Source organism: Syngnathoides biaculeatus, chromosome 12 (assembly GCF_019802595.1).
Source record: "Syngnathoides biaculeatus isolate LvHL_M chromosome 12, ASM1980259v1, whole genome shotgun sequence".
NCBI lineage: Eukaryota > Metazoa > Chordata > Actinopteri > Syngnathiformes > Syngnathidae > Syngnathoides > Syngnathoides biaculeatus.
Window position 1 is genome coordinate 21,166,117 of NC_084651.1, and position 26,636 is coordinate 21,192,752.

Below are 26,636 nucleotides of genomic sequence, written 5' to 3' on the forward strand. Positions count from 1 at the left end.
TGACTGACTCGGTCAGAGTGAGAGAGTGACTGGGGGGACTGGGACATACTGTCAAGTGCCTCTGCTCGTTTGGAACTCTCCAGAACTATTTTGTTAACATTAAATGTAGGCTATCTCCATGGAAGAAATATGGGTGAGTTGGTTTAAAGATCACTCCCCTTTGTGTGTAGGTGTGTGTAGGTGTGTGTGTGTGTGTGTGTGTGTGTGTGTGTGTGTGTGTGTGTGTGTGTGTGTGTGTGTGTGTGTGTGTTCGTGCTTGTTTAAGTAGCACCAGGTGGATGTAGCATATGGTCTGTAGGTAACTATTGCACTCTGCTGACCTTGCCAGATGGGTAGAGGGGAGGGTCAAGTAGAAAGACAGAAGGAACGAAGGTGATGAATAGTTGAAATGACTCACACATTTACAACATATCTTATACCTTTCTCACCTGCTTGATAGGGCAGATAAGTGACGCTTGGCCAAATATAACTTGACACGCTTTTGGAATGTCCATTTACTTTTAAAAGTGGGAAGAATTTAGGAAACATCATCTCACTGAGTTTATATTTTCAAAACATATAGAGTTTGTGAGATACACATTTGTCATGTGTTCACTTTAAAAGTAGGTAGTGCTACAGTGAATTGAAAATAAAACTGGTTTCCATGGTGATTAAATTGTAGGTGCATATGCCTCTGCTGTCTTTAGTGACACGGATAATCTCCTGGCTGTAATTTATTTACAAAGCTTTGAGTCATGTTTAAATCCCTTTGAGTGACAGAGTTGGTAATGTTTGTTTTTGATTCATGTAGAGTAAGTTGTATGTATGTAGAGTGCGTGTTTGTGTGTTGAGATACTGACATACAGTACTATAAAGCCACCTCTATTCAATACTATGTGAAGAAATCTGCTTTTCTTCAGCAATCAACATGGCCAAACATGTTCTGACAGCCACACAGTCTCCAGGTGTTAATACAACTTCAACTATGCTTAAAGTGTGTCACTGAAAAGGAGCACATGTTCTCCCTTGTTGTTATGCTGATTTGGAATTTAATCTGGGTCAAGTTGGAAGAGCTGGTGGTCGGGGGGGCTGGTAACTACATTTTATCAGATGGCATTTATAGACATAAGAGAAATCACACTGTCCAGTCAAACTTTTTCTTGAAGTGTTCTGTCTCGATTGTTTTTGTCTGACTTTAGAGCCACAAATATGTCAGTATGTATGACAAGTATATCATCACAGTATAGTTTGACTTGTTTTTTGTCCATTTTCAGCAAGCATTTCCTAAATTACATAGTCATTCAACATAACTTTGTTATTGAAAAGGGTTTGTGATGAAAGGTTTGAGACCAAATAAGATTGAAGAGTTTTAGAATTTTAAAAATCCATTGTTTGAGTCACAATGAAACTGTTCAAACCCTCATTGGCCCAGGTTGACAATGGGAATGTCCCATGTATCTATATATTTTTTTGGGGGGAGTGGGGTCTGAAACAGGAAATGGTTCAAGCAAATTGAAATAAATTCAATATTTACTCAATATATGCATGTATGTTCTGTGCTCTTTGTCAGAGTACACACAGCTGATTGGTTGGACAAACAAATCCAAATACAGTACAGTGCTCCTTTAATATAACAAATTTAAGTTTTACTGAATAGTTGGCTTCACCCAGCACATCCAATGCTTCATTACTCGAAACGTGATTTAGTTCTGTAGACTCTTTGGAATATTTTTAGACCCAAGCAGGAGGCCTCTCCCCAAGTGGTAACAGCTGCATGGGCGTCCATCTTATTGCCTGTCAGATTAGCCTAGCACTGCTGATAAGATGAACCTGGATCAGGGCCAAATCCACTCCCCCAGGTGGCCAATTACGACCGAGCAGGACACATTCGGGCAAGCCTCTCGTTCAGGCGTTCCCTCCAAGTACAAAGAGAGTAACACCTAAGGAGGAGAAGGAGATTCAACTGCATGCGGTTTTAAGACAAAGCTATATTTGGGATGGTTTGAGCAACTTGTCATTCCTCAAGTCAATATTTAGTTATACTGAGGTCACAGAGGTGGTCTGAGGTAAGTCTGCATCACTTGCTAAGAGCCATCTGTTGATCTGTGTTCCGTCTCCTGCAGACCCCTTCTCGCTGAACACACAGAGAGGAGTGCTGCCTTTCCCATAGCTTCACCCAAACACCTCCCTGCTGCTCCCCTTCCTGAGCCCCCCTCTCCTCCACCTGCATCCCCTTCTCCAGAGAAGACTCCATCTGCGTCTCCTCACCGCGCTCCTCTTCCTGCAGCTCCTTCTCCCCTCTCTGCCTCTACCAATCACCAAAGTGGTGACCCCTGCCCCACCTCTGCACCTTGCAACCTCCTTCTAAGGTATCAGTTTTTCCCTAAATGTTCCTTTTGCTCAGTGTGAGAGACACAAAACTGTGTTGTGTTGTGTGGATGTTGGTTAAGCTGTTTCTTTTTGCGCATCCTCTCAGCTCAGATGGTCGCTGTCCCCATATCTGACACTTGTCCTTTCAGCGTGCCAGATGAAAATTGGCTATGTGCTTATCCGCCAAATTCCTATCAGGGCGCATCAAATCTAACTTAAAAGTGTCCCTTCCTTTTTTTTTCCGTTTCATATAAAATGAAAAACAGAAAAAACACCAACGGTAGTCACAATCAGTAATAATATGTAAAAATGTTTTGTATTATAACATTGTGCTTATGGAAGCTGTAATTAATATTAATTATAAACTAAGTCAAACATTTAACCAATATCATTGTACAGTTCAGTTTCCCAAAAGAATTTCAGTTTTTTAAGCTTTCACTTAAGTGTTACTTGAGAAGATTCTTGACACTCCTTATTTCAACAAGTGTTTGTACTTGCAACTTAACAATACTTTTATGATAACAATGAACAAACTCCTCCTATCCTATGCAGTCCTTTCACGACTTGCAAAGCAATGACAGCATTATCATGTTATGTTTTTCACTTTCAAAAGCTTTGCATGATCCAACAATTTTACACATCACACATTCATCATCAGCAAAATGTACTCCACCCTAATGTACTGGGATTGATTTGTTGCAGTGAAAGGTGTCACAAATACACAATTTCAACCCAGACCACAAAGGCTTTTAACTCACACCCACACTGTAATTTGTGCTCTGTACATCTTTCAGCATGTTCATACCGTAGCTTCTTGTAATAGATTTAAAAGGAACTACGCTCTACACAGTGCAGTGCTTTTTTACATCCACCAGATGGAATCCCTTCCTTTATTCATAGTACACAGCCACCCTTCTGCTGCTGTCTACAGTTACACAGAAAAAAGCAGTCACATACCGTACATAAAATATTGTTTTTCAATAGTATACCTCTTGATGGGTGTACTGTATAAAAATATACAAATGATGGAGTTAAGCTCTAATAATTTATTTGTTCTCCCTTAAATCTGTTAAAAAAAACATGTAAAATGACTCAAATATAATGTGTTAAATTGTAAAAAAGTATTGGAGTGGTAGTCTAAATGTGGCTTCTGGAATTTAGTCCCAGTAATTGCCAATAGCAGCGAAGTCTTGACTTAATTAATGCTTGGCTTTCAGTGTCCATATGTCCAAATTTCCCCAAGGGCACCTTTTCATTTTCAGGAAGAGAACATTTTATTTCTATATATATTTTCACTTTCAGCCCTACCATTTTGGTGCGACCCCATTACGATCTTTCTCGACGTTTTGTATTTTTTATGAGCTGTTCCACTATCCCTGCGATATTCACTTAGCTTTATATTTTCAATTATTCTTATTTTTTTCCATGTGGCACTGAAAAGATGACAGATGGTAAAGTTCTGAGGTCCCGGGTTCAATCTCGGACCCGCCTGTGTGGTGTTTGCATGTTCTCCCCGTGCCTGCGTGGGTTTCCTCCGGGCACTCCAGTTTCCTCCCACATCCCAAAAACATGCAACATTAATTGGACACTCTAAATTGCCCCTAGGTGTGATAGTGAGTGCAACTGGCCGGCGACCAGTTCAGGGTGTACCCCGCCTCCTGGCCGTTGACAGCTGGGATAGGCTCCAGCACTCCCCGCGACCCTCGTCTTGATAGCTTGGTAAATCTTACTATTTAATATTAATTTTGTGTTTGCATATTTAAGATTTTATTATTTAAAGTTATTAGGATTTTAATGTAACAAAATTGTCATTACGAGATTAAGTCCCAAGAGATTAATTTTACTGTCAAGAGATTAACGTTACCTTCCACTAAATGTCAACCCCTTTAATGTTGATTGTAAGCCTTTTTATAACAATCCCAAGTAGCAAACATTCTTTTAGGCTCCTCGTAGTGACCTTGATTTCACTCAAGCTGTTATGAATCTTTAAAAAAAAAAACATACCACTGCTGTTTTTCTTACTTCTGAAACGCATTCAATATTTTATTTCCTCATTTGATTTGCATGAGAGATCAGAATCATAGAAAAGACATCATTCATAATGAGTGCATCATAGTAGTACATGCTTTTGTTGCATGGTTTTTTGAACATGGAACTGGCTGTGCCAATCAATAATTTTGCTTTAGCATGTGGGAAACCGTGAGGGGGGGTCACATTTCCACTTGTCCCCTCTGGCTGTTAAAAATCGACTACTAGGGCAGTTGCAAGCATAATTCTGTTAATATTCCCTGAGAACATCCATTAATGGATGGTCTCCATGCAACCCCCATCCCCGCCCTTAAAAAAAATAGTGCCTTTGAAAGGATGGATGTTGCATGCAGTGCAGAGGAACTGATGATTTAAAATTTATGACAGTCGTTATGTCATCATTCATATTTTCAATGGAACATCCGAATCTCTCCTAGTATGATTTCATGTGCTGCATGGAGTACTTTTTGTAGTAGGTCCACACTGCAGACTTTCCAATGAATGCACAACAGATTCACCCTTCTTCTATTTCAGAGCATCCCCATTTTCCCGTTGCTCCTTGGATAAATCAATAGGAACTTTGCGTAACTTGTTCCTACTCTTATTTCATCCCACAGGACTTGTTCTTGATTGTAGATGTCTAAAAAGGACAAATTGGAGTACATTACTGGTCTTTGTAATGCCACTCAAGTTTGATGAGGGGGCCAGTAAATTAGACCAGAACACGGCAGGTCAAGTTGTGTTAATTTGTACACATCACAAAACTTCACAGGCCCTCAATTGTCAATAATTGACGACATTCCCTAATCTAAACTCCACAATTGGGCAAGGATAAAGTCAAAATCCCATTTGGGGGGTGGGGGGACCTTGAGAACGCGGGACAGATGAGGTGGAATTCCCCTTCAAAGATGACAAGGGTGCAACGGATGTCGAGTGGGCAACATTTATCACATAGTCTGGTGCTATACAATTTTCATAGACGGCAAAAGAGTCCATTTAAAGAGAAAAAGACACCGCAGGGTCAATGCATTCTGGTTCTGGCTTAGGACCTGGTAGGGTCGTTTGAGCAGAATCCTCCACGTCAGCAACCCCGGGCAATAAATATTGAAATAATACATACATAAATAATAAAAAAAATAATAAATGCATGATTATGCAACAAAAATCTAATAAAAAAATAAATAAATGCAAATTTAATGTTCTTTTGGACTAAAATAACTAACTGCTGCTATTTTTCTTCCATCCATTCATTTTCTGAGCTGCTAAGCCTCACAAGGGTCACGGGAGTGCTGGACCGAAAGGTGGACTACACCCTGAACTGGTCACCAGTCAGTTACAGGGCACAAATACACACTGTCACTGAGTGGGAACTGAACTCACGCTGTCAGTGACTCTGTTCTTATACATAAAAGATAATAAGTCACAAATTAACCGATGACTGGTGCAATATTAAGAACATTTGCACATCTTATTTCTCATTTACAAATAAGTTAAGTTGTTACTTAAATAACCTCTCTACCCATCCCCACCAAAAAAAAAAAAAACACTAACTTTAATAAGACGTGACAAACTTCAAATACATTCTGCTAGCTGACTGTATATTCTTCTTTGTTGAGGCTGGGCCGGTGCACCATTTGGGGGAAAAAGTGCTGCAAAAAGTTTCTCCTTTTAATGTTCACTCAACTGAGGTCTTGTGATGAACGGCGAGGTCGTGTGTGACGTAATGCACAATGGCAAAAAAGATTTTGTGCAGCATTATTTTTTTCCCCTGAATTAAAGAAAATGTCTGAGAAGACTCTAAATTGTCTAGTTATTTATCTCTCAGTGTCCTGCGATTGACTGACAGCCACTTTTGGGTCTACCCCGCCTTTTGCCTTTCTCTATTTTACAAACAACCCTAGTGAGAATAAGCAGTACAGGAGATGGATGAATATTTGGTTGAAATCCGAGTGGTGATGTGATAGCTAGCCAGTTTATTGGTGGCTGCTGGGACAACAAATTTGGATCATATGTACTGTACATGTTGGTTTAGTTACTGACACGTGGAGTGGGGGAGGGTCAAAAATGGATGAACATAGCTACTGTGCTCTCCTTGGCTTTTGTTTACATCGGGCATCGGAGTGATTGTGGGGAAAAAGAGGCTCAAACAAATTTTTCATGCAATGATAAAGGAGGATATAGGCACAAGATAGCCAAAGCTGTAAGAGGCGTCAATTCTATTGGATGCTAAAAGGAGGGCACTGTGTCTCTTTAAGGGGCTTCTATTGTTTGACGCCGCCCCCCTTCACGTCTGAAAAAAGGCTGTTTGCCTTTCTTTAAATATACAGCCATCAGCTGCTTCTTTTCAGGGGTGGGGGCTTCAAGGGGAATAGAAAGGGGAGGAGGCAATGTGTGCAGCATCAGAGCTCAGCCACATCCAAACAGAGAGGAGGCACCTCATATACATGTGAGATGGCCAGAGAAGTGGATTGTTATTGCATCATTGTGGATTAGTCTGTCTATCTACTTGGATGCTTTAGCATCATTGAATAGATGAACTCCATGGGACGAAAATAAATAATATGTCCACAATGTCTGTGGGAGCTAAGGGTGAGGGACGCTATGCATAAATTGATGAGCATTTAATCGTTCACTGACTCGATGCGAGGAACGAGCCGAGGGTATTGTCTGCAGTGCAGCGTTTGGAGCTGGCACTCGCCTCTGCTGAGACGTTGCTACGAGGTTTAGCGGGAGCAGGTGGATGTGGACGGGAGGTGGAGTGCAAGCCCAGGTGGGGGGAGCAGGGTAAGCTGAGAATGGGAGCCAACGAGTCCATGGAGCAAGGACAGACCTGTCCTACTCTAGAACACATGTGAGTCTCAAGTTTTTTCTTCTTCTTTTTAAATGTAATCAATAATCAGTATCCTCTGCCTTGATATTACTCCGCAAAGTCCAGCCAACTGATCTTTGTTGTCGTTTTGCTTTTGTGATGTAAATAAAGGGATCAGCGCACATGCGCATTCTCATGCACATGCAAGCTCACGTGAATCATTCAGATGTAGGCTACAGAAGCCAGATGGAGGCGATGAGTTCAAGCTGGTGGGCTGATGTTTTGCCCTGCTCCCAGTCATTGCTGGGACCAGGAGCCAGGACTAAAATGGAGCACGGTGTGCACGAATATGACTGGAGGAGAGAGTTCGGGACAGAGCAAGAACGCTCCACTTAGTTTTATTTATAGCTCAGACACTTCTGCACTGGGGAGCAAGGACCCATGCAATGAGAAAGGAGTGAAATGGGGAAGGTGTCATTCATAATGTATAGCTGAATGGTTGATTACAGGAAAGCTTTACTAAATATGGACTGTGGACATTTATTCGTATCTTATTGTTGGATGGTTGTGTGAGTTGTCCTCCACAACACATAACAATGTTTATTTTACTGTGCTCGAACAATTGACATGACAACTAAATACTATGTTTAAAAAAAAAAAAAATCATCTTCTAATGTAATAGCTGTTCTTATGGTCTGTGGTGATGGACGTTGGGAAGTGTGTTCCTGCACCTTCTATCCAATCTCATTAACATAATCTTTTATAACCCTCTCCTTGCTGTTCATGAAACGCTGTTGTTTTTAATGCGCCCGTCTGCCTGGTCTTAATATGTCAGATTTAGGCTCTGTAGGATTACCGGTACCTCATTTTTAAAGCAAGAATCCAGAACCTAAATTTTTTCCCTCATAGTTTTGAAAATCATTCTGAATTTAGTTGTTTTATTCTAGCTATGAACCAGTTTAAAACATTTCTGTGAGTGGTTTTTGACACTAATGTAAGAGTGATTAATCTTTCAAGAAACTGCTGCTGATTCGAGCTCTTGTCTCTTGTTATGAATGAGATCTTTGTGGCCTGATGCCCAAATGTCACCTGTAAACACCATGAATGATTCCTTCTTATACAAAATAGGATGTTTCACTAGAAGCATGATTCCCATTCATCACCTTGGCCACTTTTCAAGAGACAGTCAAAACAAAACAATAGCTCCCTCTGCTGGTGTCTAATTTATAGTACAAAAAGCAAGTGCCGAATGGGCAGTGTAGTCCATACATGTAAGCAGTGCAATACCTATTACTTAAAAATACTCATCGTTACTGTTTACTGTTAGTGTACTACACAATTACAAATTTTAGCCTAACTCACACCTAGTACAGGCATGGGCACAGATTTCTGCTCAGGGCCCACCTTTGATTTTTAAAGCATTGAGACAATCCAAGTAATTTGTAGAAAAGGTTAAAAAGTAAATAAATCTCAAATATGTTAAGTTAAACATTAATACATTTATTTATGATCTTATTTCTCACAGCGCTTTACAAAGTTACAAAAGACATATAGTCATAGGTTTGTTTAATTTTAGTATACAAAAGTTATTTTAGTTTTTAGGTATTATGATTAATTTAATTGTATACAACTATTCCGGTAAATGAGTCTACTGTCACTATAGGTTGCCATCTAAACTGGTAAAAAGCACGATTATTCTAAAGTGAAAACATCCATTCATTATCTGAGCCGCTTATCCTCACAAGGGTTGTGGACGGTAGTGCTGGAGCCTGTCCCAGCTATCTTTGGAGAGGAGGCGGGGTACAACCCTAAACTGGTTGCCAGCCAATCGCAAGGCACATGGAGACAGACAACAGTCACAATCACACCTCGGGGCAATTTAGACTCCCCAATCAATGCATGTTTTTGGTGACTTGGGAGGAAACTGGAGTGCCCAGAGAAAACCCACACAAGTACGGGGAGAATATGCAAACCCCACACAGGCAGGGCTGAGATTTGAACCTTATTCTTCACAACTGTGAGGCAGATGCTCTCACCAGTCAACCACAGTGCTGCCTCAAAGTGAAAACATTTTTTATTAATTCATCAGCTTCTACCATTTTTACAACATGAATTAGTTGTAGTGCGTGTCCAGCAGAGGGTCTTTATGTTTCACTACCTATAATTTATAGGTACAGTATTGTTGTTGGACACTGGAATTGATCAATTAATAATAATTGGATTAATATTAAAGATGGATAAATTAAATTAAATCACTAATGAGTATTATTTTAGTCACCGCTATCTGTTAAAAATGAAGCATGTAGTATACCAAACAGGATGAGAAGTGATGGCCGATGAATGTTGAAGGACCGATAACAGCATTTAGACCAATTGTGTATTGTATGAAATGATAAAAATGCAAAAAAAACATATAATCAAAGAAGGAGAGTGAAACAGGTTGAGGTTATTGACCATTGGGATCCATGGGGTCGATGTGATTTGGAGGGATCAGCAGGAAGCGCAGCAGCAGGTAATCATGCCTTCCGCATTCTCTCAGAAAGCGTAATGTCGGCTTCCATCATCAAATAAGTGTTTGATTTTGAGGTCTTAGTCCTAGCACTGTGAATTTCGCTTGGAGCTGCACGTCTTCTGTGTCTGAAGCACACCACCTCCCACCACACAGCGTCTGTCTCCAGGCAGGCTGTCTGTCTCCTCTCTCAACATTGGCTGCTGCTCTCTTTGTTTACGTTCGTCAGCATGCTCCGACACACCTGTTCACTCACATCCTGTCTGCCCTCAGGGCATGTTTCAAATGCTAAAATTGCACTAAATACATAGTCAGGTTCTACTCTACAGAAGACTTGTGTCATATTTGTCATATCCATTAGATGAAATATGATTTATCTACACATGCAACTATGGGTACAGATTTCAAATTGGAGAAAGAATGGAAATGTAATACAATATTAAATACTGAAATGCACTGATTTGATACATTTCACTGCTTCATTTAGGTATTCTCCAATGCATTCATGTGTGTGTGTAGCATGCAGCCACAGTTTTTGCCCTCCATATTGAAACATATGGTGGCAATTCCAGTGACCATGGCAATGTTAGTTATGCAGTTGCAGGGGAAAAAAAGGTGACTTGTCTCGAAGGAGGCAAACTGAGCATTGAAATGAGGGATAATAAGCTTTTATCAGTTACTTGTATTCAGCTTTCTCAAAATGTCAAAAGTACTACGTCACAATCAGAAGGTTGCAAATACAAATCTCAGCTCAGACAGTTTGCATGGGGTTTCTGTGGTTACTTGGACTTCCTGCCACATACCACATTTTATTTGTCTATATGCGGTGATTGAATGCATGCAGATGGAGGATGTTCTTTACTTTTGGCCCACCTGGATAAGAGGTAGACGAATGATGCCTTGATAGTTAGAAAGTGAAATAAATCGCCAGCAAAATTTCTTCATACATTGTAAATCATATTTACTACAAATACATTTATAATTTCACTCAGCCATCTCACATCACAGCATTTACTGATGGAAATCAATTGCAGTGCATTGTTCATATCCGGGTGGAGCTTTGTACATTGTCCATTGTGATCTACTCCTTACATTTTCACAGATCTGACTTTGGACCTTCATAATTCGTTTAAAATGATTCTGGTCCATTCATTAGTTCTCTATACTACTTATCCTGTACTACTAGCTGGAGCCTGGCCCAGTTGAGTTCAGGCGAAAGGCACACTATACCTTGGACTAGTTGCCAGTCTACTGCGGGGCATTACAAATTACTGTAATAAAATATTTTTCAGATGGTTGACATTGCATAGCTATACTGACAATAGTATGTTAGATCTCTTTTCAACTTGAAAGTTGTGAAGATGGCAGCTTGCTCTACTCATTGCTTTATTTTTGCCATCTCCATTTTTATTGTTCACTTGGGACTCATTTCATTGCACAATCAGCTCCACTCTTTGTTGAGATCCTCACGTGCCACAACGCCCACATGCCAACATGACAAAATGTGTTTTTGTGTCCATGGTTACCTCATCGCAACATTTTAAATGTCATGAAAATTAATTCTACACTTAGTAATGCGGTGGTGGAGAAAGACAGGCAGGGCGGGGGAATCGATGAAGCGAGGAAGGTTGAGAGACGGGAGAGAGTGCAAGCAGTCTGTAGATAAGTCTCATTCAGATGGGAAGACATCTTTACCTCCTGACCGGCGGGCGGCTATGGGTGACAAATACTGTACAACACTGTCCAATTTGGAAGGAATGAGACTGCAGATGAGAAAAAAGACAGCAAATTATTGAAAATAACAGAGGGGATCGTGCGTCTAGCAAAACGGACAGTGGGCGTCTACCTTTGTATCAGACGCTTGCTGTCATCTTTTGGAGGATATGGCGGTCAGTGCGTGGCAGGCTCTGTCTCCACTGCAGTGGGCTCGCTGGGGCTGGGATACGCTGCTGGGAGGGGCAGCAGGCAGTCCAGACTTGGATCCGGCTTTTGGGCTGTTCCGGCGTCTCTCCTGGAGCTCACATCATGGCAACATGATTAAGACTGCAGGGGAGCTGGTCAGGCAGAGGTGAGACAGCATGGAGTGCGAGACACGTTATTGAATAGCACAATGGTGATCATTGGGGAATCGAGAACAAGATGGGGCTTGTTCTTTTGAGCTCTATCCGGTGGTGATGAAAATACCGGGCCACTGAACAATGAGTTCACAATCAAGGTGATGTCAGAATGATTCATAGCGGCACTGACTCACAATGCAATTGTCTTTTTGTTCTAGGAGCTCTGACTCCGATGGAGCGTTCGAGACTCCTGAATCGACAACTCCTGTGAAGGCTCCTGCAGATCCGCAGAGCCAATTACCAACTATTTATGACAAAGGTGAACAATAAACCTGGTATTAAGGTAGTCTAAAAACAAGTAAAAATGGTATTGTAATCCACCGCTCATTGGAATTAAGTATGTTTTTTTCAAGGTTTCTGGAATTTCTTCATCCTCTTTATTCATCCATGCTTGGGTGGACAGAGGATCTGTCTGTCTATCCATGATTGATTTATTTTTAGGAGATTCATCTTTGCATATCAACCATTAGTGCCCCAAAGAGCACAATGACGATTTTGCTTTTTTTTTTTTTTTTTTTTAACTAACGGGTATTACAAAAAAAAACCAGCATTATGTTGATCAATATATTTATTAGTGCAAATGATTTGTGTAATTGAAGCTGTACTCTCTGTTAAATATGAAGTAACGTGAACCCCTGCTATTCGTGGTTGGAGTAGTGATAATCTGTGTAATTGATACCCGCGCAGAAAGGTTTTTGTAATTACTTGTAGATACCACAAAATGTCATGTCAATGTCCATGAAATGATCTTAGATGACCTGACTAAATTAAAGCCCCTCCCCTCATTTGAACAGAGATGACAGAAAAGTTAAGCTCCCCCCCGCTTCACTACACCCTTCTTCCTTGGTTACAGGATGTGACCACAGTAGTATTTCATATCAGACATGGCTTTGTCCTGAGCAAAAAAATGGTGAAATGGTAATTTATTTTCCTCCCAAAAACCTGAAAATGAGCAAATTTTTATTTTTTGGGGGGAAGAACCCCAACTATGCAAGGGGTTAACTGTACTTATGTCCTGTATGCGTTACCACTCCAAGACAGGCTTGCAGCTTACCCTCATATAAACTGATAAGTGTGATTCAATGAATTGTTAAGTATTTATTTTGAACAACAGCATGAATATCTTCAGGTCGTTGTTTTTTTTTTTCTCTCCCTATTTTTCAGAAGAGACCTCAGTGAGAGATCCCTTGGCTGACTTGATTTCAGATCCAGTTGCCATTGTGTTTGATGAGGACAGGCCAATTGCAGCCAGTGGCACATACAACATTGAAAACTTTACCTCAGAGTCAACAAGTCAACCACTTACTCGTTCCCTCAGCCTCCAGGGAGGAGAACTTGACACTTGTAGCTTTGATGGATCTGTAACACAAGGCTTCCGCCCGCATTCAGAATCCTTCAGTGTAGGGACCGAGAGCAACCCAGGGACTCTCCGGAGGCCCAGAAAAGTCCGTGCTGGATCTGTGAAGAAGCCTCTTCTGAGGCAGAACTCCAACCCGGAGAGGCCAATTTCTGCTTGTAGCACCCCAGAGATCATTAAGAGGGCAACCCCTCAAACTGTGACTCAGGAGGTGGAAGAAGGTGGAAGTCCTGCAGAAGGTGGGAGTCCTGCAGGAACCCTCAGAAAGATTAGAAAGACTCATGTTATCACTCCACCTGTACTACCAGAAGAAAACACTCATACTGAATCAGAGAAGTGTCTTTCTGTTCCTGTCGTACCCTTGTGCCAAGAGGAGAACCATCTCCCCTCTACTCCACCTGTAAAAGAAGAGCCTAGCCCTCCCAGTGGCTCCTATAAATGGGATCCAGAGAACTTTGAGAACATAGACCCTTTCAAGACTGGAGGGAGTAAAATTGCCAACTCACCGGTTCTTGGTCGTAAAGATCTTGCATGTGCTGCAGTTGTCGACCCCCCAGATAGTCCTCTCATCCCTGCTGTGAGACAACCTCCCCATCCAGCTTCCACTGTAGGACCAGTTACCAACCCTGAAGAGCAACCCATTCTACCCAAACGTGAGTCTGTGAGGCTGGAGTTTGATTACTCTGAGGAGAATAGTGAGGCATCTCACGCAGCTTCTCCCCTGACTAAGAAACAGGGCAAAAAACCCGGTGCGAAGATGCCATTGAGGAAGCCAAAGTTGGGCTTAAAGAAGGCCCACCCAGGACAGGCTGAGCAGTTGGACAACAACCTTTCTGTAGAATACAATGGTAACAAAGAGGAAAAAGGAATTTCCGAAGGATCTTACGAGTTGAACAAGTGGGATGATCCAAATTTCAATCCGTTTTTGACCAAGACATCCATGGCTAACTCTCCTTCAGCATCCGGGCCTTCTTACAGTTTTGATTTTGATGACTCTGGAGTCGACCCTTTTAAATCCTCCAACAAAATTTCAACTACGCCCCCTAAGGCCTCGGCCTCATTTGAGTTGTCGTCCAATGACGACATTGAAAACGACAACGACAATATTGGGGACCTGGAAGATCAAAATCAGAACAAACCGCTCAAAAAAAAGAAAACTCCTATGAAATCGTAAGTTCACTGTACCGTACTCACGCGCAGTGGTTGAGTTGAACTTGTTTTGATTTTTTTTTTTGCTTCTGAGGATTGGTTTGTGTTGGATGTGGCCAACTGCTCTGTTATGTCAGTGCCTTTTGTCTGTCTCGTCACTTGTACCAGTGAATATGAAGCGTCTACATACCAAGGGTGTACACTTTCAATATTAAGAAAAATGAGACCAAAATCATTTCAAAACTTTTTTTTTTTTTTTACACCATTTCTCTGGTGTTCAGGAGGGGAAGTAAAATCAAATACCTGAGATGATGATGGACAGGTGTGCACACCATCTCGTATCTGGGATCTGAAGAATGAGATCTCTTTCATACTGTAGAAATTCTCTGCAGACCATGACTTAAGCTGTATGATGTGGGGAAAAAAATACCAAAACAGCAGAACCTTGTGTTTATTTTTACTTCCCATATTGAAAATATAATTTTTTTTTCCAGTTGAAGTGTGCAGGTCACATAAATGGTGTGAATTTTCTTTAGATGATTTATCTTGGTCACATTTTTTATAATACAAAATGGGGCATTTGAACAGCAGTGTGTAGACTTTTTATATCCACTGTACCTGTATTCTCATATGTCACAGGAAGTCCAGAGGTGTCTCCACTCTTTGTTGTTTTTTGTAAGTACAGGGACAACACAACAATCCACCATATTCCATTCCCAGTTCCATGTGGATTCCTGTAAACCAGCATGTCAACTATTCTTTTTTTTTTTTTTTTTTTTGGTCATCAGTCAACTTTGAACTTTTCATATTTTGACACCACATCCTCTTTACAGTAATTAATACACAAACTAACTGACATTCAAAAAGTAAAGATTTTGTATTCATACAGAGATATGTTTATTAACTTCATATTATTAAACCAGGAGCAAAACCAGGAACAGATGAGCATCTACAGTTGTGGACTGCTTAATACATGAATTTGGTGTCCATTTGAAGGAATTGTCAGTTGCCATTTTCACAAAGCAACTTGTTCTACTAAAAGAGACCATTACCTGAATGTAATTTAAGAATAAATTACTTTTTTTTTAGTTTATTAGTAGCAGTTTATTTTGGATTACTGCTGAAAGTGCTTTATGATGACTAAGCAGTGAAAAGCCTTCCTGCAGCCTTAAGGATATCAATCATTTCAGACACAATTTTACATACTCATTCCTTTATCATGGGTTAATTCCAATTTTTCCGATGGTGCAATGATTATATAATACAAAATTATTCCATCACTGATGGTGTAGTCGTACACACACCTGACTTTGGTGCGGGGAGTGTGGGATCGATTCCTGCTCAGTGGTGATGTCGCTATGTACCCTGTGACTGACTGGCGTGCGGTTCAGGGTGTACGTAGTCCGCCTTTCGCCTCAAGTTATCTAGGAGAGGGTCCAGCACTCCCCCTGTGAGGATAAGCAGTGGGTAATATGGATGGATGTTAATTATCTTCTCTAATTATAAACATGATTTAGTGTTTAAATATTAGAGATTTAGTTTTGTCAACTTTTTTCCCCCCATCATGCTTCTAACAATTGCTCATCAATGTTTTCATCAATGTCCTCCTGACCAACCTGCTACCTTAATAAGTATTGCTTCCATCATGGGTTTTTCTTGCAAATGTGTGAAAGAATCATGGGTGTAAATCTATGTAAAGTAGAATTACTTTATAAAATTGAAATGTTGTCCAAATTTGAGGGTTTAATTGGCAGCTGTTACACATCATCTGAATCTGTGACTATAGATTTTTTTTTTTTTTCCTCAGTAACACTTTTAGGGTGAAGAGGTCACCAAAGAAATCACAGTTGTCCGACAACTCACAGGTGTGTTCATCTGTGCATAAGTAACTTACTTGACTCCATGAGTTGTCTCACCTGCTTCTTTGCATGTCAGGATGCAGACGACCCCGCCTCCCTACCTCCACAGGAAGACCATGCCACAGATGAGGAGAAGCTGGCTTCCACCACCAGTCACATGTGGGCAGGCTTGCATGACGTCGGTCCAGAATTGAACTCTGACCAGCAGGACTTCCCTCACCCGTCAGATCTGACATCATTCGTTAATGAGAGCAATCTTCAGTCTTCAGGTGAGATCTGTATATACTGTCTAGTAGTTGTTTGAGTCTCTTGAATTCACCTTTCAGCTTTTTCAATAAAACCCATCAGAGGGATTGTTTTATTTTTTTCAGTTGATTTTCATTGTCACTGACAATAGCACTTTGTCCCAGTTCTTTACAACTCTTCCTATTTGCTGTGTAGCTCAATCCATCAGTGGTATTGTATGTTGGCAGTGTCAGCCATCTGCAGTAAATGCTTCATCTGCATCTATTTTTAAATTTCTGTGCCTTTCAGCGCAAGACTATGAAATAGAATACATGGAAAAGATTGGCTCTTCTTCACCTGTGAGTATTTGATCTAAGTTCCGACATCAACTGTATTAACACATGTTCCACGATTGCTGAACAGAAACGGTTTCTTTGTTTGATATCCCTTGTAGCCACTGTCTGTGAAGAAGCCGTCATTATACCTAAATTTGGACTCATTATCAAACACTGTAACCAAGGATATACATGCGAATGGATCTGAACCCAACTCCCCATGCACAGGGTAATACTTTCATAGTTAAGTTGATGCTTGAAAATGTGGTTTTGTTTGCGGAACAAACTTAAAATATTTAGATTGAATGTTTTTTTTCTTTCTCCCCAGAAGCTTTGAGGAAATGGAGGCGCAGATAACAGCCAGCATGAAGACCCCAGTCCCAAGTTCCAGGCCTGGTCCTGAAAGCTCTGCGGGGGAAAAGGGCAGGAAAAGAGAGAGTGAAGTGCTTAGTCGAACACAAAGTACAGAAAGGGATGAGCAGGTGTGTTAAAAAAAAGTCTGTCTTTATAAATGTTATAGTTCAGTGTACTGATCAGCTCATTGCATGTTGGTTAAAAAAAACATCACTGTGTCTTCACCATTATTTAATTTAATTTCCAGTACGTGTACCATGTCTGTCTGATTACAAATAGATAGATAGTCACAAAATTTGCTGAATGATCCCTATTAGTCAGGTTGACAGAAATCAGGATCTGGAAATCCACACTAAACTCAATTCACCAACAAGTCTGCCACTCAGTTGCTCAGTGCTTGCTTTGCTATGCTGACCTCAACCCCCCCTGCCCTCTGTACACCTCCTCCTGGTCACCCACTGTAGCTCAGTAGCCAAGAGGTCCCTTCTTCAGCCCTGACCATTTCCCTGTTAGAAAGACTGTCTGAGTCTGACAACCCTGTGCAGTACCTGGAGCCTGACCTCGCTGAGACCAACCCTAATGCATTCGCCCAAAAACTACAGGTGTGTTGACAACCTGATACATTTCGTGACCTGTAGTCCCTTTTCTGTTTTCCTTGTGTTTCTGTTCAAACATTTCACCTTTGTCTTTTCATTCCTCCCTATTTGTGAGAGCTGGTGAGTGAAGTGTAGATTGGATCATGCGTGGTGTGTGATCAACTTAAGTGTTCTATATGCTTTTCCCTTCCACTCTCATCCTTGGGCCGCACCCCCAACATTCAACGATAACCCCCAATTTGTGCGGCCCAGGAGGAGCTGGTGCTTGCGTCCCTGCGGATAGAGGCTCTGCAAGTAGCCCAAAACATCTCTCAGTGCCCCTTCCTCTCCACTGTAACCCCTCAGGTACTGCGCTGATTTAGCTTGCACCTGCTGTAAGTGTGTGTGTGTGTGTGTGTGTGTTGTGCTGGTGGGGTTGTTGGTTGCCAGGATGCGTCTTGATAACCACAACTCCAGAAATGGTGCACGAGTATCCCTCTCCTTAAACACGCCGTTTTGAGTGAACTCACGAGCTTCCCAACATGGCGGCTGCACCGCTGCATTGTCGGCCCTGTAACCTGGAGTATGGATCCCCACTTCATCACAAATCTAACATGGCTTAAAATATGCAGTAAACACTCTCAGGCTGAACCCCAAGGTTCAGAGTGTCGTATCATTATCGTCCCCTGCCGCTCTTTTGCATGTTGCCTGTTCACAAGAGGCTTGAATGTGTACTGTAGAAGAGGTTAAGGCATTCAATTCACATCATGGATGTGACTTGTCAGGCTGTTCAAAATACTGCTCACAATCTGTATGTGTAGTGTTAACAAAACTGACAAATATCTCTTACAGGCTGGAGTCTGTAATATTTTTTTGGCTGTTAATTACATGCTGTTTTTTCTTCATAATGGCCAACTGTATCATGCTGCGGTACTTAGTTATTGAGATGAGTTTTTTTTTAAGGGTAACCTCCCTTTTGTAAGATAAAGAAATCCCTGGAATATTCATTGTTGACTGATTACATATTCAGAACATCTGTTTTTGCTGTAGAAGGTATCGCTAGACGTTCGCTGACAAACTCACTCAGCCCTGTTTTTCAATTTTTTTCTCATGCTCTTTCTGAAACACTCTATGATGCAGCCACACCCCCGTCTAAACAGGAATTGGTATCAAGGAAAGGATGTACTGCATGGTGAAGCAATACAACTTAACAGTAACAAAGGCACATGCATTGTATGTGTTCAGCCTGGGTCGTTAGGGGAAGTAACGAAGAGCCGTAGCCATGTGTAGAATTCCATTTCTGATCCAGTTTTTCAAACTGCAAATTACATTTTAAGGGTAATGCAAGATAAGTTTGAAATTATTATAAACTGTTTTTGGACCATAATGTGTTTTACATTTAGAGTTAAAACTATGAATGCAAGCAATTATTTAAAAAGAATTTCAAGGGGATGTCAATTACTCGCAATTCACGGCAAGGGACGACCCTTATCTCATGACTTAAATAATATTTTTAAGTCACAAAACAGCGAGGTGTAGTCTTTTCTTGTCAGCAGGCATCCAATGATTCTTCGTTTTTTTTTAATCCCCAATTTTGTGTCAGTGTTGAAATATTTAGCAATTTTTCCTCTGTATACAGCAGTACTCAGACTTCAGTTTTACAAATCCCATATATGCTACAATATGTACAGTGCAACATTCTCCTGGTGCTTCCAATCCATCATCTCATCTCAAAGCGTTTGTTCCACACATTTCACAGTCCCGCCTTAAGAAACCCAGCACACGGCGGTGGAATGTCAACGGTTCACCCTTACTGAAAGTAAGACGAATACTTACTGTATGTGTCCTGTCCTTGTAGCACACCTCCTGCTCAGTCCTTCGATATTTTGACAGTAGTACTTTTTAATCCACTATTTTTGTATCTCACTACACTGGAAAGAGAAGCATACAATACAGATACATTACAGAGCAGTGATTTCCAACTAAGCCGTGGCAAAATAATGTGTTGCCATCAGCCCATAGATCAGGACTGGTGTGGAAAATTGTCCAATTTGACCCATTTGGTGTAAAATGTCACTCTGAAGAAGTAAACGTGTGACATTTTGTTTGGAGGATTTCTCTAATGTAAAATATGTACGCCTATGTTCAATAAAAGTTGGGAAACACTAAAGAACCAATACCACCAAGTGAATATTGTAGTTCTAGACATATTTTTATCATTTATAGTACTGAATCTTCTTTATAAAAGGCTAAACATTGGAACCATGAGTTTTTACTGTACATGATATGTCTGATGCATTGTGCATTTGCATGTTTCTGGAAAATGTGCTTTTTCCATTAGCAAAATTAATCAAGAAATTTATAGAGTATAAAAAGCCAAAAATAAGTCCTAAATGCACCTAAAAATCCATTCAACAGACATATAGTACAAAAAAGGCCAAATCTGAAATCTACACAGTAGAAGTATTCAAATTTATGACTGACTGCTAATATCAAGGTTGTCAACACATTTAACTCACACAATAGAGTAGCTGGTGATGTTATATTTTCTGCTATAATATGTTCACAGCTCACCTGACAATATACACTACTGTAAGAAATCCAATAAAAACATTTTTTTTCAATTTAAAACCACGCTACAGAGTCTAAAAACAACTGTCCAAATACCAAGAGACTGGACTGTATACCCTTCGCTGTAGACCACCCTAATGTCTTAACTTCTCTACTATAACTAGCTGTAATGTTCCACAAGTAGAACAAGTACCCAAAGATCTGCTGTGTTCTTTAATAATAGTTTTCTATATTCTGCCACATGCAGTAACAGGCCAAATTGAACTGGAGTATTGGATTCAAGTTGGTATTGTATGTTGCCGATGTACTGACGGAGGTGCTCTTTCTATAATGTGAAACAATGCAACATACTATCAGCACAATAAATAAAAGAAAACGACTTTTGTAGACAATAGGAATGACACTCACACTATCACAAGGCCACCTGGCCTTGGAGCATAAATCCAAACCCCAAAAATTGAGAATATTGGTCTTCACCTGCCTGGTCCAACATTTTACTGTCCTTTTTGCATAATAGTCTCAATATCTTTTTCATCTGGCTCCCTGTGATCTCAACCTAATCTGATAAATCCTGTTGAATTTAGTAGTTTTAGGAGACTGCAGAGGTCCTGAAAGATTATCAAGATTTATTTTGGTCTGTATCTGGTAATGTTTGCGTCATGTAATCAAAGACAAAGTAAGCAATCCGTGCTTAATTGTGGAAATGGGAGTTAAATAATGTCATGAGCTTTAACATGAGACTAACATGTTTTCCATGCTGTGCACTCTGCTGTTCTGTCCTTCTTGTAAATGAAGCTTTTTTTGTTTTGGGTGGGGGGGACTTATCCCCCCCTCCTCCTTGCCTGTACCAATTGCAAACAAGCTACGCTCTCTGCCAAGCCAATCACTTGGCTATGAAGACTGTTCCATCACTTCATACTGCAGCTGACCAAGTCTTCAGGACCATTGCAAGCCCACCCATTTACATACTGATTTTTCTCTGTGGTACCTTTTGATGCTATTGGATGCAGCCTAGTAGTTCCAGGTTCAGGTATCCTGTTGAGAACATTAGGCCCAGCCAATGTGTGGCGGTCTGTTCCATCCAGTCTGGAATGTAACTGGCTATGTTTCCTTTTTTCTCGCTCCTCTCATTGGAATTTTGGAAGCAGCACAGAGATGTTTCTTCACAGTCAGAGAATTCGTTATCCAAGAACTCGCTGTACGTCCGGACCGCTACCAGCTACATCGATGGGGAGAGTCCACATCTTCCCAAAGATCTGGACCACTCGCTGGGAATTGCAAAAAAAGAGGTGCAAAAAAATGTATCTATTTTTTTTAACACACTCACCAGTACAACAGACATCCAAAACGTAAAACATGTCTATAATAATCCTGTTTTTCCTAATGCTGCCAGAGATATTATTTCACTAAATGCTTCAAAATTTTGATTTTTGCCTGGTTGTTAATTTGCCTGATGAAGAAAATCCAAACCACAGACTAACCAACATGCTGCAATTTAAGTAATTTACTAAGTCTTTTTTTTTTCACCTCAAGGTATTAGGATCAGCTGTCAGGATGATGCAGTTTTACCTCATCCGTTAATGGCAACCACAACAATACACATATCACATTAATCAAGTAATTAGAATCTCAAGTGCATGTTTTGTATTTGATTATGCAGCAGCTGTGTCCAGTATTCACATGGTATCATATTTGTATGCACGAGCATTTCACACTTAATTTAAACCAATATGCTTCCTGGTTCAGATTGTGGTAAAAGAGAGGGAGGTGCTGGAGTGGAAGAGGAAATACGAAGACAGCCGACAGGAGGTGCAGGAGATGAGGTATTAGGCTGTGCTCTCAATTGTCACTTTGCTAATAATGCCTTGACAAAAATAGCACTGCCTTCTTTCTAAACTCAACCCATTTTTGAGCTGTCAACTAGTAAAAGTGACTTCAACTATAACCCCAAACCATTGATTAACTGCAGCTCGTGAGTAAAGAGGTCAACATATTAGCTGGAGGAAAGTAAAAAAAAAAAAAAGTACATCATTGTTAGTACTTGTAACATGGATTTGAAAAATTAGTCCTGCATATGTTACAGGTTTTATACCACTCCTGTTCAACAACTCAATATGCCAACAATTGCCCAAATGTATGTACAGTTTATGTTTAACTATCTGCTCATGAGTTTATTAAGATATCGCAATAGAAAACATTGATGTTGGTCAAAAGTAGGTGGGCCGGGGTCCAGCTGGCAAAAGCGTTGATTAGACATAGCTTCCTTTGTCTGATTGAGAGAAGGATAAGGAGGGGACTAAGGATGGGGGCAACGTTAATCAATCCTCTTACATTTGTAACCTGCTTTTTCCCAAACAAGGCTAGAAAAGGCAAATAGACGCAATGAGATCACTGAACTGTCCAAAAAAATATTTAATCCTGTATTTTACTTTTTGGGTTGTCAAAATCAGTGGTTCCCAAACTTTTTTGATAGATAACGCTTCTTATGACAGGGGTAGGGCGTGGTGCCCCCCAGTTTGACAACCACTGGTCTCAATAATGTTTACTCCAAATTTCATTGGTATTGCTATTATGTTTATCAAGCTGCACTGTGAATGTTGAAAATATATGAAGCCTGGAGTCACCTCTGCATAGTTAAATTTCTACTTCAAATTTCTAATCTGTAGGAGGATTGTTTCTGAGTATGAGAAGACTATTGCGCAGATGATAGGTGAGTTGTTTGTGATTCTGTACAAACATGTCAATATGACTGCAAGCCATTATGTGCACATTAATATTGTTTTGAGTCACAACTCCTGACACCACTTTTTGCAACACTGCAAATTGGGAGTACACCTCCACATTATGTCAATCCATTGCCACAGATTGTCAAGGTGCTTCAGCTCAAAAGCCAGCTCCACTGCTTGCACTTGTCCCACTTCACGGGACTTTTTAAATTAGTAACTCGAGTCGCATTCTGCTAATGCTCGGCTCTCACATGCCTTGGGCTCCCAGCTTGACCTAACACACTCCTTTTTGTTTCTGTTCCTATGTTTGCCCCTTACTATTTGATAACCCTGACAGGCATGCCAGGTGAGTACTGCAGACTTGTGCTTCAATGTGTGTGCCCGCTCACATCTCTCCCTCCATTTGTCAAAGAAGGTGGCCAACAAAGCTCACAGCATGCCTGCCTTACGTCCGCTCACATTTGCTTGTCCGTTTTTTAATTTCACTTCATTCTTCATACTCATTTGTGTACAACCTCAGCGTTTTCATTCAGTCTGGCCTCTTGCCGGCATCATATGGTCAAAATGTCTCTGAAAACGCATGCCACAACTTTTGTGGTGACAACAAAAGCACGAGAAGAGTTTTTGGAAGTTAATTATATTATGAGAAATATTTTGGTGTGTGTCATTTAATCTGACTTAAGAGTCACCGCAAATTCGTTCCCTGCTCTGTGACACATCACGGTGAAAGTAACCAAGCTTTCTCTCTATCAGTGACGTTGCCATTTTTCATTCAGTCCTTGTTTTTAGTTCACATGACCAAACATGTGGATGTAAATGTATTTTTTTCCCCAAAACATTTTAACATTTTGATGTACCCAATTTGAATCTCTTTACCAGATACCATGAATCACATTATTTTTTAATGTGTGTTGGTTAGAAGATGACCAAAAAGAAAAGTCTCTCTCCCACCACACCATTCAACAGCTGATTGTGGAAAAGGACCAGGCCTTGGCTGACCTCAACTCCGTGGAAAAGTCGCTGGCCGACCTCTTCCGGCGCTATGAGAAAATGAAAGATGTATTAGAGGGTTTCCGCAAGGTAATTTTTTTTTTTTTGGGGGGGGGGGTAAACTCGACCCAAGTGGGGATAAGCGGTAGAAAAGATGGATGGAAAGATGGATACTTTCACTATTACGGACCTTGTCAGTGACAAGGTAGCTTCAAAATGTAGATGAATGATATAAAATGATCATGTTTGCCACTCGCTGTAGAATGAAGACGTTTTGAAGAAGTGCGCTCAAGAGTACCTGTCCAGGGTGCGTAAAGAGGAACAGCGGTACCAAGCACTGAAGATTCACGCAGAGGAGAAGCTAGACAAGTAAATCATTTTGCTTGTTTGTGAATATGAAGTGATGCTAACGATGCAGTAAGTCGCAGAGTTTAAATTTGCATAAACGTGAAAGTTCATACAGCCGTACAATGAAGTGTTTCCAAACCTCAGGCTTTGCTTCCCTCAGATGCCTCACAGAGTTTCCAGAAAAAATTTGTGTGTGTTTCCAGGGCCAATTCAGAAATAGCACAGGTGAGGGCCAAGTCCAAGCAGGAGCAGGCTGCCCACCAAGCCAGCCTGAGGAAGGAGCAGATGAAAGTGGACTCCCTGGAGCGCACATTGGAGCAAAAGGTCAGTTGCATAAGTGCTTCATCTTACCAGGAAGTATATTTGGGACTTAGGTGGTGGTTCATAATGGACGTCGCACACACCTCAGTAGGAACTGTCATTTTTGCATGAGAATTAGAAAACAGAATAAAGAAAACAATATTAATGAAGTGAAATGTAATTGGGTACGGCGCCCAGTATTGTTCAAAAGTGACATTTTGAACATTCATCATTTGCAAACCCTGGCCACTGCATATGACTCAATATACAGTGGTACTTCTACTTACGAAATAAATTTGTTCCGGAAGTCGGTTTGTAACGTCAATTTTTCCCCAAGTAGTAGCACTTTTTACATGTAAATAGCCTAATCCATTCCAGGGATGTAAAACATGACATTGGACATTGATGCAAATATTTGAGGCTTATATCATATTCCGATGTTGTGAGTTGTAAAACTGTTTTCCAGAACAAAGAGATTGAGGAGCTAACGAAGATCTGCGACGAGCTAATCGCCAAAATGGGCAAGTGTTAGCATGTATATGCTGTTCTGGGTCAGTCTCACACAAACAAGCCTTGGTCACATGTAAAAGGATGAGTTGTGTGGGTGGGGGAACATACATCGAAGGACTCATGAAGCCACACTGAGCTTAACTTTTCTACTGACCTTGTGTATACAAGACGCGCACAAATGGCTTCCTCTTAATCATGCTGTATATTTTTATGTCACTGTATTGGAGCATATCAAACGTCTAGTTTAAAGTTTTAGAACGTGTTCCATGTCATTAATTTGTATATCTGTGTATGTGTGTGTGTGTGTGAGCAAATAACGATGAGGATTGCTTATGGGTTTCATTGTTGTTTATGATGTTGCCATGACAGCCACTGCGGGAGAAGACTGTTTTACCCACTCCTCTGGATGCCTCCTCCTAAAAAAATTAATTTAAAAAAAAAAGGAGTGACATCCCATTTTATAAAATCATTCACCTCTAAGAAAATAAAAAAAATACTGAGTATAGCTTATGCATGAAAGAGAAGAACCCTTGTTTTGTCCGTTTTGTACGCAATGTAGAAAATGTTAATTATGGAAGAGACTTTTTTTTCATGTGTCCACTGTGTAAAACACATGATTATGGATTTGTTTGAATTATTTATAGGTCCTGTATTGTGCTTCCCTTATGTAATCTTGTAGATATTTGTTATACTTGTCATAGCCGTCTTGATGAGATCATGGGAATTTATTTTTCTCATTTTATTTTGATATAAACTGAATTAATCGTGACTATCCAGATGTTCCCCAGTCCTACTTAGGTTATTGTCACATTGACGAGTAACATGTCTGCACAGCTGCTGTACAGCATCTGCTTACAAAGTGCAATAAAAGATGGCAATCAATGGCTCATGCTGATTAATTTCTATTCAAGTAAGAAATATTTAATATCAATACCATGAGTTCATCCTGCTGCAATGGATCTGTCTCCTGTCTGCCAAAAGATATTCCAGTGACACCCCTCCCCCAAAAGACACACACACGTACACACCGATTTTAAAACGTTTTCCAGGTGTCTTCTTGAAGTTACTTGATGTTCATGGGTCAAAATACACACAAGATAAAGAATTAAAGTTTTAGTTTAACAAACCCAAATTGCTGGATGCAATTCGGTTTCCACCGTTTAAAAGAGGGCAAGTTGTGTCATTATTAAAATGCACCCTAAATTATCAATAAAACATCTTGCAAAATACCCATGTATGGTAATGAAACCAAATGCAATCAGGCCTTTATTAGGATATCCTTGAAAATTCTGCTATTCTCAATATAAAATTTCATTAACAACGTTAACCTGGTGTATTGGTGTATTGCTTTGCTAAAGAAACCACCGTGTGATTACATTTGTCAGTATTGGGGTTGATGGAGGAGAAGAAATAAGATTTGACTTAGTTCATATTTTACATGGCTGGGTTAGCATGCCACAAAGAATAAAGATGTTTTCTTTAGTCCTTTGTGAAGTACCATGATTGTTTAGTGGAAACATGACAA

The 26,636-nt window shown here is 40.4% G+C and overlaps 1 protein-coding gene and 1 long non-coding RNA gene across 11 annotated transcripts in view; one reads left to right on the plus strand and one right to left on the minus strand.

Annotated features, from left to right (window-relative positions):
- tacc2 (transforming, acidic coiled-coil containing protein 2) overlaps positions 1 to 25,995 on the plus strand; it is a 55,890-nt gene extending 29,895 nt beyond the window's left edge. For 6 of the 9 annotated variants that reach the window (XM_061836702.1, XM_061836701.1, XM_061836704.1 and 3 more), the window contains 16 exons: positions 2,103 to 2,348; positions 11,971 to 12,071; positions 12,977 to 14,339; positions 16,126 to 16,183; positions 16,254 to 16,446; positions 16,712 to 16,761; positions 16,857 to 16,966; positions 17,066 to 17,219; positions 17,556 to 17,693; positions 21,386 to 21,526; positions 21,984 to 22,060; positions 22,904 to 22,947; positions 23,883 to 24,043; positions 24,216 to 24,322; positions 24,505 to 24,625; positions 25,068 to 25,995. In XM_061836702.1, coding sequence (XP_061692686.1) covers positions 2,103 to 2,348; positions 11,971 to 12,071; positions 12,977 to 14,339; positions 16,126 to 16,183; positions 16,254 to 16,446; positions 16,712 to 16,761; positions 16,857 to 16,966; positions 17,066 to 17,219; positions 17,556 to 17,693; positions 21,386 to 21,526; positions 21,984 to 22,060; positions 22,904 to 22,947; positions 23,883 to 24,043; positions 24,216 to 24,322; positions 24,505 to 24,625; positions 25,068 to 25,133 — 3,130 coding nt within the window. In that variant the 3' untranslated portion in view covers positions 25,134 to 25,995. The remainder of the gene's footprint in view (positions 1 to 2,102; positions 2,349 to 11,970; positions 12,072 to 12,976; positions 14,340 to 16,125; positions 16,184 to 16,253; positions 16,447 to 16,711; positions 16,762 to 16,856; positions 16,967 to 17,065; positions 17,220 to 17,555; positions 17,694 to 21,385; positions 21,527 to 21,983; positions 22,061 to 22,903; positions 22,948 to 23,882; positions 24,044 to 24,215; positions 24,323 to 24,504; positions 24,626 to 25,067) is intronic. The other 3 variants (XM_061836699.1, XM_061836697.1, XM_061836700.1) reach the window with 3 other exon arrangements.
- Positions 14,364 to 16,334, minus strand: LOC133509570 (uncharacterized). 2 transcript variants are annotated; one of them, XR_009797384.1, is made up of 5 exons: positions 16,235 to 16,334; positions 15,623 to 15,766; positions 14,937 to 15,052; positions 14,622 to 14,723; positions 14,364 to 14,500 (listed from the first exon to the last, which is right to left on the minus strand). It is a non-coding gene; the product is annotated as an uncharacterized LOC133509570 (long non-coding RNA). The 2 variants fall into 2 exon arrangements; XR_009797383.1 differs by lacking the exon at positions 14,364 to 14,500 and having other exon boundaries at positions 14,581 to 14,723.
- Positions 25,996 to 26,636: the final 641 nt, after the last annotated feature.